Raw genomic sequence first — 11054 nt, 5'->3', positions numbered from 1 at the left:
ACGGGCGCTTCACCGAGGAGCTGCTGGGCATGGCAGGGCTGCAGCTGGAACATCGCGCCCACAAGGTCTTTGCCACCCGCCGGGAGAAGTGCAAGGTGTTCTGGGCCTTGTCCCGGCAGCTCGAGGGGGTCGAGGAGCCCCCACCCAACCTGCTCTGCCGGGACCAGGAAACGCCCATCTTTGACTTCAATGAGTTTTGCATAGGTGAGTAGGGGTGTCACGTAGTTCCCCGTGTGTTGTTTTCTGCCCAGCCTCGTTTGGGGCTCATGGGAGCCAGCCCCAGGATGTTACAAGCATCCAAACCCTCCCAGCCCCTCTGTGCCCCCAGGCTCACCCCAAAACTGAGCCCTGTTTTGCCTCACAGAGCTGAGGGACTTCCGCAATGGCCAAAGGCGGCGATCCCCTGACTTCACCATCTACCTCTGCTTTGGGCAGGCCTTCTCCAAGACCAAGCCTAAGGAGTCCAAGCTCATCCTGGTCAAGGTGCAGTAGCCAAAACCCTATCCCACTGCTGCCCAGGGAAGGGGAGAGATTCATGGAGGCCAGGGGACCTGGGACTCTGGGTGCCTGAGGAGGGGGACCCTCAAGGTCAAGTTGGGTGGGAGATGGAGGGTCTGGGTGCCTGAAGAGGGACCCCTGGGGACTGAGGCAGGTGGGATCCTGGGTGCTCAGGGATGGGGACTCCTAGCTGATAGAGAGGTGATGGAGTTTCCTCAGGGACTGGGCAGGGGGAGCCTCAGGGGCCAGGGGAGGTGAGTGCTTGGGTGCACAAGGAGGGAGGCCTTCTGTGTGCAGTGGAGATGGAGACTTGGGAGCTCTCGGGATCTGGGGCAGATGGACATCTGGATACCCAAGGAGGGGGTACCTTGGGGGCTGAGAGAGGTGGGGGAATTAAGTGACAGGGAGGGGGACTCTTCGTGGCATGGGGGGCTGCATGACCAGGGAGGGAACCCTTGGAGACCAGGGAAGAAAACATGGGTGGAGAATGGGCCAGAGAGCACTTGGGGTCTGGGCAGGATGGTGTGGAAGGCAGCTGCCCAGGGACAGGGACCCTCAGGGGTTGGGGCAGACAAAGGGTGCCCCAGACATCTCCTCCCTGCACTTCAGGAGGACAGGGCTATGCAGGTTTTTGCAGCTATATGAGGCAGCTGCCCCTAACCCTGATGTTTTGCTGCTACAGCTGGTGCCCAAGTTCTGTGAGTACTGGTACGAGCAGGTGCTGCAGGAGGGAGCCTCCTCCCTGGACAGCCGCACCATCAGCCTGCAGCTCTCCAACTCCTTTGACCTCATGGAGCTCATCGAGCAGTGCAACATGCAGCTGGGCTGAGCCCTCCTGCCCCGCTCCCCATGGCCCTGGCACGGGCGCAGGACCACTGAGCATCCCAGGCTCTGCAAACCACCACCCCTCAACCCAAGGACAATTTCAATGACCAGTCCTGAAGCTCACACATTGCTTTTCCTCTCTGTCAGCTTCTAGTGTGTGTTTCTGTGGAGTGTGATAATTTACAGATTTCTTTTCTTAATTTTTCCAAGTTAAAAAATATATATATAGAAATGTAGTTCTCTCTTGCCTGGATATCTGCCTCTGCTATCAGTCTGAAATCTTCACCACTCCCTTCTACCCCCAAAACCATGGGAGCCCGTGCCCAGCCTTGTCTCTGCAAAGTCCCTGCTGGCAGGGGTGGGCTGGTATCAGAGAGCTTTATCAGCACCTTCTTCCCCTTAAATTTCAGTGGATGAGGTGACTTCCCAGTGTGAAGGGATGCATTTATCAATGCATTTATCAATGCATTTATTTTCATGCATTAAGGCTTCAAACATGACTCACAAGCAGAATGTGTTGAGGACAGCTTGGCCTGGGCTAAACAAAAGTAATTCTTCATTGAGCACTGCCCAGAGCTACTCACTGGAGATGTTCTGGAAAAATAAGGCAGTAAGTACAACATGGAGCACCCAGACCACCAGCTCAGAGGTGCAGAGGGGGTGGTATCTCAGGGAGGAGTGTGGAAACCAGAGGGCTGCCTGAAGATGGGGTGTGCCCTCCCCAGGCTGCAGGCAACTGCACCCCCTCATTTCAGGAGCCTGACCATCACTGTTGGTCCCTGGGCAAGGGGAGGTAGCAGTGTCCTTACCTGCCGAGTGACCTGGATGCTGCTGGGCCCAAAGGTGGTGGTGCCGTAGCTTGTCACGTAATAGTGAGCAGAGGGCTGTGCTGGGGGCTCCTCCAGTGCCCTGGGTACTGTGGGAATGGGGCACCCTTAGCCCCTTAGCCCCATGAAACCCTCAGCCCTCTTTCCCCTGAGCACAGCAGTGGCACAAACTCGGGACACTGGGCTCACCTTTGGGCAGGAGCAGCTCTGCACCAAAGCGGTGCCCGCATGTCCCGCAGGTTTTAACATCTTCCTTTGTCCTGTGGAGGAAAAAGCCCAGGAAAGAAGGAGCAGGAGCTGCTCTCAGCACTTCCCATGGAATGTGATGCCAAGGCAATGGAATAGGTTTGCTCTTCCCACCCTGACCTGAGGTGCAGCTGTTGGTGGGACAGCCGTTGCCCTCCCAGGTGCCTGAGCACCTTCAGTTCCTCATGAAACAGGGACATGTCCAGAGTGAGCATTATGTGCCTGAGCCCCAGAGTCTCAGCTTCTTCACCTTTCCCCCCATGCTCCAATTTCCCACACCAGTAAGTGTGAACACCACATGGGACACGAGCTGCTAAGAGCACTGTGGTGCCTGGTGAGTTTCATGACTAATTTCACGTGGCTTTTAGACGCTGACCAGCCTCACCAGCATTGCAGTAGTGACCACTGGGCCCCACCCTTGCTGGGGGGGCACAGTGTGTACGTACGTGGCGCCTGTGCCATCCATGTCTGGCCAGAGGAACTCTGCAGGACAGCCGGAGGTTCGGCAGGGAGACTTCACACACACGTGCAGCCCTGGCCACTCCTCAGCGAGCTTCTGGGTGATGAGCACAACTGCCACGAGGAAATCCCAGGCAAACTGGAACCCTTCCAGGCAAAAAGGAGAATGTCTCACTTTCTTACAGCCTCCAGCCACAGCAGCCCAGGGTTCTGTTGTGACCACAGAACCCACACCTCAACTGTCAGACTGGCTCCATCCCCAGTTAACCAAACGTCCATAAGGAATTTAATGATACATTGGAAGAGCTTCCCAACTTGGGTGGCCCTTTTGGTTATCACTTGAAGATCCAGCCTTAGACTGTTCTCTGCTGGGGCCTTCTGGGGAAGTTCAACCCATTTGCTCCATGATGAGAATGAAAACTTGGCTTTCCACTTTCATGTGATACCTCTAGAGGAGTCCTGAACAGAATTCCATGGAGAAAGGGGAAGTGGACTGCTGATGGACCCAGGCCAGACTAGGGCATGTGGCAGAGGCCTCTTGGGACACCTCCCATAGGGTTGGAGGTGGCAGGAGCAGAGCTAAGGAGAGACATGGGGTTGGGAGTCATGAAATATGGATCAGGGATCTTACCCGTCCTTTCTGATGGCTTTCTGCTGCGGAGCTCCAGGTAGCTGTAGGCCCTCTGGTTATTCTCTTTGACCAGCAGAGGTTTGCCATTGCATACAAGCAGGCAGGTCACCTTGGCCACCCAGTGTGTGGAATAGAAGGAGCAAACTTTCACCAGGAACCTGCAAGGAAATTGCCCATGGCTTTCATCACTTTTCTCCTAGCTTACCCCTAATGCTGGAAAAACTGGATGGACTTGAAAATATGAACGAAGTTTCAGTAAGAACAGACAGCAAATGAGGTCCTTTCCCTACTGAAAGCTCAAGCAGCAAGAACAGCCTCTTAAAGCAAGAGATCCTCCCAGAGTTGGCCATCTTGTCCTGGTTTTGTCTGGGGTGGAGTTAATTTTCTTCCTAATAGCTGGTACAGTGCCGTGCTTTAGATTTAGGATGAGAATGATGTGGATAACACACTGATGTTTTAGTTGCTGCTGAGCAACTAACATCAAGTCAAGGATTTTTCAGGTCCTCAGGCTGCCCTGCCAGCGAGGGGGCTGGGAGGGGACAGCCAGGAGAGCTGACCCCAAATGACCAAAGGGATATCCCATATGCAGTGGCATCACACTCAGCATATAAACCTGGGGGAGAGCTGGCTGGGAGACCATTCCTTGGGAACAGGCTGGGCATGAGTTGGCTAGTGCTGAGCAATTGTTTTTTATTTGCATCACCTCTTCTTCTTGGGTTTAATTTCTCTCTTTGCTGATTTCCTTTTCATTACAATATTATTATCACTATTACTGTTATTATTATAATTTATTTAAACTATTAAACTGTCTTTATCTCAACCCATGAGTTTTCTTGCTTTTCTGATTCTCTCCCCAGTCCAGCTGGGGAGAGCGAGCAAGTGGCTCTGTGGTGTTTGGTTGCCAGTTGGGGTTTAACCACAACACCATCAGATAAAACTCTAGATACAAGTCCAGAAAACCAGGAGACATTCCAAAAACTGGTATATTTCCAACACCCATAGAAACTAGAACATTCTTGGGTATGACTGAGACCTCTGCCTGCCTGGATGGACACAGATTAGCCAAACACCCCTTGAGATGAAAGGGGAACCAGAAGGAGTGTGGCCTTTGCTCACATCCAGGCAGTGAACATCGCAAGGGGTTCACCCAGGGCCCTACACGTGTGTGGCCCTACCAGCTGAGAAGCCAGCCTGGTATCTTGGCTCCCAGCCTCAGGCCTCAGCAGACACAGTCTCAAGAGCCAAGGACTCACTGAGACTCATCCTGGCACTGCACCGAGCAAACTCAATCCCACCTCACTGATGGCCAGAAACCAGTGCTTACCTCTGGAAGAAGCCCTCAGGTATTTCGGGTGAGAAGTAGGCACGGATGTGGAGGTCCTCGGGGTGATCTCCTCCCCAGACCTCAGACACTTCCTCTGTCTGGTTCAGATAGGTTGGGAACAAGTACCAGGACTTGCCTTGGCTCTGTGTTGTCTCCCATGGCTTCCCAGGCACAAACTCCCTGGCCTGTGGGTTGAGTGCCCCAGTGTGCTTCACCTCCAGGCAGAGCTCAAAGTGCTCCAGGAGGCTGAAGAGCTTCCCTCTCCCTCTGTGAGGCCTGTGTCCCATGATTTCCTCAAAGACATCCCACATGCCTTCCGAACAGAGCTGGTGCTTCACCAAGGCACGCACAGCCTGGTGGCACAGCATTGCCTTGGACTTGAAGGTCCACACCCAGTTGGCCCTGTCTCTGATGGTGGCGTGCTCCCCAATCAGCGTCTCCACAGAGATGCTCTCCAGCTGCTGCACGAGCTGGTGCCGCACCAGGAGCTGCATGGGAAGAGAAGGAGAGACGAGGTGGCAGTGAGAGGAGCCCAGCAAAGCTGCAGAACTTGGGCTCTACAGAGATGGCCCTGATCCCCACACTCACCTTGAACATGGTTATTAAAAATGTAGGCTGGAGGAAGACGGTGCTTTCCAAGTGCTTGATTTCCTCATACCACACGACGAGCCCAATGCGGTGGAGGTACCGCAAGATGTCCTGGAGGAGCTCTCTGCTCAGGCTGGCCAAGTTCTTGTGCTGGGAGAGTTTGCTGAGTAGGTACTGGAGGTCCATCATGCCTAGAGGGAGATGCAGGAGATCAGCATGCATCTATCAGACACAGCATTCCAAGGCAGATGCTTCAGAGAGCCACCAAAGACCCACGTCACCTATGCCATTCTTGGGGAAGTAGCTGGGATCAGCGTGCTTGGTGACTGTGACCAAAAATGTTCTGCCTTTCCTCAGCTGTCCAGCTGCCACCCTGAAGCTCCCACAACTTTGCCTTGCCTCAGCAGTTGGAACAGCCTGCCAGGACTTTCTGAAAAACAAAGCTAATACTGTTTTTTTTTTTTTCTATTATTGTTTGAGGAAGCAAGTTTGTTTCTAGCCAGAAAACCTCAGACTGCCAGTTAAACCTCAGAGTGCCATTCAGCAATGTAGAGAGACAGGCAACAAAATCTGACTTATGTCCACAAAAGAAAAGCATTTGCTCCTCGTTCTCTAATCTTACAGTGGCCAGAAGGGCCAGAGATGTCACTGGGAACTGGTGGAATTAATACCTAAAGCAGGTATATTAGCAAGGGGCTGGAGCTGCCTGCTGGTTCTGCTAAGTCACAGGACACATGGAAAAAGGGTCTAGGAAAGGGTAGGGACCATTAAATAAGGTTAGCAGGATGTAGATTTGAAAACCACATAGCTGCATTAAAGCTGTGCAGCTCCTTCTTGAAAGATGTTTTTAATTGCTTTTACAGGGAAAAGGGGAGAACAAAAAACATCACTGGGAAGCAAGAAACCAGACCTGTGAGGTGTGCTCAGTATGAACACTGCAAGGTCTTGAGCAGTGACTCCACTGCCACATAAACAAGGCCAGAGGGTGCAGCAAGCACTGGGGAGCCCATCCCCAATTCAGGAAAGCACTGGAGAGAGCCTGTCGCAGGCCGGGACAGAAGCTCCTCCCAGAAAGGCGTGGCAGAGGTGACAGAGCGCTCACCGTGGGCGGCCACCTCCTCGCTCTCTGCAATATCCGCGATGGCCGCTTCCACCTGCCTGTAGACGGGCGGCAGCACTCGGACAACCTCCGGGAAGAGCTCCTCATTCCTCACATGCTTCAAAATAGTGGCCTCGAGCTTTCTGATGGCATGCTGATCCGTGCAGTTGACAGCAACTAAGTTTAAGATCTGGAAAAGAGGAAGCACATACCTGACAAAAGCACATCCAGAGGAGTTTTTTAGCCTGTGAGGTAAAGGAAGGACCTAATGCCCATGAGGTGACCCAGAGTGAGAGAAGCCACTGGCTCAGTTCAGAGGCACTTCCTTCACACCTCTGTTCTACAGCAGTTCCTGAAAATCACCTGGTCACCCCTCACACTCCTCCTCAGGCACTTGCTAGAAGCCACAGAAGGAGATGCTCATCACCTACAAGGAGAAAGGACCCTGCAGATCACAGCCAGGGGTTACCATGCCCACCCAGCCTGGTGCATTTGCACCAGGTCCCCTTAGCCAGCAGCACACTGGGCTGCCAGAGACAGCAGGGTGACCTCAGCCAGTCAGAACCCAGGATAATCTCAGCCCTACGGTTAATGTGCAGCTCTCCATCTCCTTCAGCCTCTCCCACTGGTCCACGTAAAACTTGGGCTCCTCACTGCCCTCCAGGTTGTCGATGAAGTGAGCAAGGTTGCTTTTTCTCTCTGCCAGCATGGCTGTGATCCTGGCCATGATGTCACGTGTCTTCTGTGCTACCTCCTGCTCCTGGCAGCAGTCCACATGGGTTCCCACAGGAAGCACCACTGAATTTGGGACTCGCATGGACAGGTTGTTGATCCAGAAACCAACGAGTTCCTTGAAAGTTTTGTCATTAGTTTGGTACCTGGGGAAGAGAGAAAAAGAAAATCCCAAATTTACATCTCACCCTCTGGATCTCCAGCCAGCTTCCACCAGCACAGGCCTGACCACACACTGTGCTGTCCCAGGAGCTCACTGGACAAGAGCTCAGATCTCAGAATCTGAGATGCAGCCTACGGACATGGGCTGTATTCAAGCTCATCCTTCAGTTCCCCATCCTTAAGCTAAGGGGTATAGCAGAGTAAAACCGTGCTGTGAACGAGAGCATCCCTCTGTAGCACCAAACCCAAGCCTGATACTCCCTCCATGTTCAGGGACCACCACAGGATACAGGAGGGATCACAGGTATTTGTTTCCTGCAGAAAGCAAGTCCACTTAGATGGGGTTCAGCTGTCACATAAGGAGTTGATGCTTATTTCAACCCTTCCAAACAGAAGCCTTTGGCAAGGCGATGACAGAGCTGGTGGATTAAAAGGTTGATCTGCAAAAATGGGGAGAGGGAGAGCCATCTATGCCAATGGTGAGAAGACCAGGCCTCAATGTCCAATGGAAATGGTGTGAATTTGTGCAGTCCAAAGTTTCCCCAGCTCCTTTTTAGTTTGCCCACTCCACCTGGAATCCAAACCTGCTCAGCACTTACATGTGAAGATTGATGACGAGGATGACAAGCGCCTGTGGGGTGATGAACACGTGGTGAGTCATGTAGTATTCCAGCTGGCCAGCAAAGTCCCAGAAGAGAAATGTGAAGTCCTCAATCTGGAACTCACTGATCTCTATCCCAACTGTTCGCTCTTCCTTGGGCACCAGTTTGGATCGCCCTTGCTTCAGGCTTCTGCAGATGGTGGACTTCCCTGCCAGCGAGGCCCCCAGGAACATGGTCTTGACCCTCTTGTCCTCCTGCCCCGAACCATGCTGAAGCTGGTTGAAGTAATTGTGGATCTGCCGAATGCCACCAGCACACACTTCACTGGGTGGCTCCCGGAGAGGGTTCCCACTGGCCTTAAACATTTTCAGGGACTGTCCCTGGAAGAGCTCCCTGGGGAGCCGGCGAAGGGCGTTGTTCTGCACATGGAGCTCCTGTAAGCGTGCCAGCTGCAGGACAGGCTGCGGGAAGGTGCGGAACAAGTTGTTGGAGATGTTCAGGTACTGGAGGCTGCCCCCACAGGCTGCCAGGTCCCTGGGGAGGGCACACAGACGGTTGTTGTTCAGCCGCAGGTGCTTAAGCCTGGGGAGATGGGAGAAAACCCCCTCTGGGATGATCCGGATTTGGTTCTGATTCAGCTCAAGCCTCTCCAAACAGACCAGGCTCTGGATTTCATTGGGAAAGTCCACAAACTCATTCTTGGACAGTATCAGCTTCTTGAGATTGCAAAGCTTAGAAATGCCAGTGATGCTCCTGAGCTTGTTCCTGTCGAGGTCAAGGCTCTCCAGTGTGGAATTGCTCAGGACTGAGGGAGGGAGCACACGCAGCCTCTGGGTAGAGAGATTCACTTCATGCAATCTGTCCTCCGGCTCCTGACCTGGGCACATGGGACAGGGAAGGTGGTTAAAAGAGACTTTGACCTTTGGAATTGCAGACCATTTTTTCTTTTTTTGCATGACTTTGGGATAATTTTGGCCAGCAAGGAAAAGCAGAGGAGCTGGTTGAACCGTGCAATCACAAATACTGCTTGAACAGCTCCTGTGTCCTCTCAAGAGAGGAACTGAAGCTGAGGATCTTGGCTGGGACTGAAGATGCAGGAACAGTTCCCACCAGATGTTGACCTGCAGCCCAATGTTAACAGATTTGCTCTCACGCTTTGAGCCCTGCAAGAGCTCCAGCCACAGATGCATCCACCCCAAAACTGGGTTTTCTAATCCCAGCAGTGGGCTGCAGGGGCAGAGCTGACATCAGGACAGCTGCTCCCCAAATAACTCGCCCAGCCCACTCACAGCTCGACCACAGCTATGGGGATGCACAGAGGCCAGGGCCAGCGAGTTCAGACACTTCCTCTATCACATCCTCCCGCCTCCAGATGATGCTGTGATTCCCTGCAGGGATACTCCCAGCCCTGAGAGACTGGGGAAATAATGCAGGGATGCTGGGGTTCCCCAACAGACAGGGAACACAGGCAGGGACTCAGTGATGGCTGAGAATGTCCCCAGAGAGGGTTTAGGGAAGAGAGGTTTGCAGGTGAGGAGAGCGTCAATGGGATGGGGATCACACGATACCAGAGCAAAACATGGTTAGATTTGCTTTCCTCTCCCTTTTTCACTTCCTCCCATGACGCCAAGCATGGCATCCCCTTATGCAATGCACCCAGCTCAGGACTGACTCATCATTTCTCAGCATCACCACTGAAACGTGGGATATGCTCCAAGCCCAGCAGGAAAGCAAGCCTTCACCCTCTCCCACATGCCCAGTCTCTCCCTCAGGGACAAGCCAAAGAACTCCCACCACCACCACTGAGCAGTGAAGAGCCAGGGCAGCTACTCACAGGCTCTGGGCTGGGCCATGACTGCAGCGTGGCCCCAGCTGGATCCTCCAGGCGCTTGCCTCCCCCTTTCGCTTCCTCCTCTTGTGCCGCTCCCGCCTCCCCGAGCTCGGCCAGAGAACCCCACCCTCTCTTTCTCCATCCAACCTCAGAGCAGCTCTCAAGAACCTGAACATTTCTGGCCAGATGGCAGGGCCAGGGTTATGTCCCAAAAGCAGTACTGGAGGTCACCTATGGGACAACCATGGTGGCAGAGTAGGTCCTGAGTCAAATTCCTGGTGCAGCATCCCTCCCTGCCTGTGCTGAACAAGCTTTTAGCATCACCACACTTCCACAGGAATGAAAGGACACTAAAAAGAGGTTATACTGTTACCAAACTATTGCATGTATTGAATAAATAAGATTCCTTCCCTTAAACAGCATCTGATCCAAGAAGGCCAACCAGAAAGGGGGAAAAACCCAACCAAGCAGTATACTCGGTATAGAGAGTATACTGTTTTCTAGAACACACCAGAAGAGGTATTTTCAGGTATGTTTCTCATTGCCTCTCCCAGGAGGCAGCTTACAATTTGATAATTTTATTTTAATGGCAGACAGAATGAAAGAACCAGTATTCTTGTTCATGTAACTTCAGTAGAAAGCTCATGCAGAAGGTGTAGTTTTCAGTCTCAGCACTCCTTAGGCAATGGCAGGTGCAGAGGTAACAAATTCAACAGGCCTTACAGTGCAGGCATTCCTAACACATCCTGCAACAGGCTGTTATCTTTACTGCCAGTTCAAGGGTAACATTAAACAAGAATTTAAAGCAGTGAAACAGCCTGAGGAATGAAACAGACTGACACTATCTTCCTGGTAAACAGTGTAGTTGCTTCTATTGTTTGGTCAAGCCTTATTTTTCACACAACCTACCTTTTTTCATTCTGTATACAGACAGGTTATGGCAGAATTGCTCCTCTGAGACATTCAGAGATGTCCAATTTCCAGCCTAAATGTATGCACGACTAGATCACATTCTCTCATTCTTGTGCTAACAGTGCCATTAAAGTTTCTGAATTTTTATTTTTCAAGAAATCTATCAGCTGTGTTTGTATTTACAAGCCCACACCCATGTTCCACATATGTATTCTGAGTTTAGCTTGAAAACTGTAACTTCTCTGCCAGCTGTTCTTCTGTAGTCAGTATTGTGTCTTTTCCAAAAATCTGCAAAGCAACTCCAAAGTTATCACTTTC

The 11054-nt window shown here is 52.2% G+C and overlaps 2 protein-coding genes across 2 annotated transcripts in view; one reads left to right on the top strand and one right to left on the bottom strand.

Annotated features, from left to right (window-relative positions):
• IRF7 (interferon regulatory factor 7) overlaps window positions 1-1622 on the top strand; it is a gene marked incomplete at its 5' end in the record, with an annotated part of 3537 nt that extends 1915 nt beyond the window's left edge. The window contains 4 exon segments of the mRNA XM_031055815.1: window positions 1-3; window positions 5-204; window positions 365-483; window positions 1181-1622. The exon segment at window positions 1-3 is cut by the window's left edge and continues 163 nt beyond it. Coding sequence (XP_030911675.1) covers window positions 1-3; window positions 5-204; window positions 365-483; window positions 1181-1327 — 469 coding nt within the window.
• A 277-nt stretch (window positions 1623-1899) lies between these two features.
• On the bottom strand, window positions 1900-9846 carry LOC102042059 (malignant fibrous histiocytoma-amplified sequence 1-like). The gene is made up of 11 exons (XM_005419574.1): window positions 9828-9846; window positions 7991-8870; window positions 7084-7375; window positions 6501-6687; window positions 5399-5589; window positions 4811-5298; window positions 3487-3644; window positions 2843-3002; window positions 2340-2410; window positions 2133-2239; window positions 1900-1917 (listed from the first exon to the last, which is right to left on the bottom strand). The coding sequence occupies exons 1-11, from the start codon at window positions 9844-9846 to the stop codon at window positions 1900-1902; spliced, it is 2571 nt and encodes an 856-aa protein (XP_005419631.1).
• Between the last annotated feature and the right edge of the window lie 1208 nt (window positions 9847-11054).

Source organism: Geospiza fortis, unplaced genomic scaffold, assembly GCF_000277835.1.
Source record: "Geospiza fortis unplaced genomic scaffold, GeoFor_1.0 scaffold66, whole genome shotgun sequence".
Taxonomy (NCBI): domain Eukaryota; kingdom Metazoa; phylum Chordata; class Aves; order Passeriformes; family Thraupidae; genus Geospiza; species Geospiza fortis.
The sequence above is the reverse complement of the archived record's forward strand: the minus strand, read 5'-3'. Positions and strand labels throughout refer to the sequence as shown.

Coding starts and splice junctions, on each gene's coding strand:
- LOC102042059 (XM_005419574.1), bottom strand. Junction 6,688..7,083: donor TGGAGAGCTGCACATTAACC/GTAGGGCTGAGA, acceptor CCTCTTTTCCAG/ATCTTAAACTTAGTTGCTGT. Junction 5,590..6,500: donor CGAGGAGGTGGCCGCCCACG/GTGAGCGCTCTG, acceptor ATCTCCCTCTAG/GCATGATGGACCTCCAGTAC.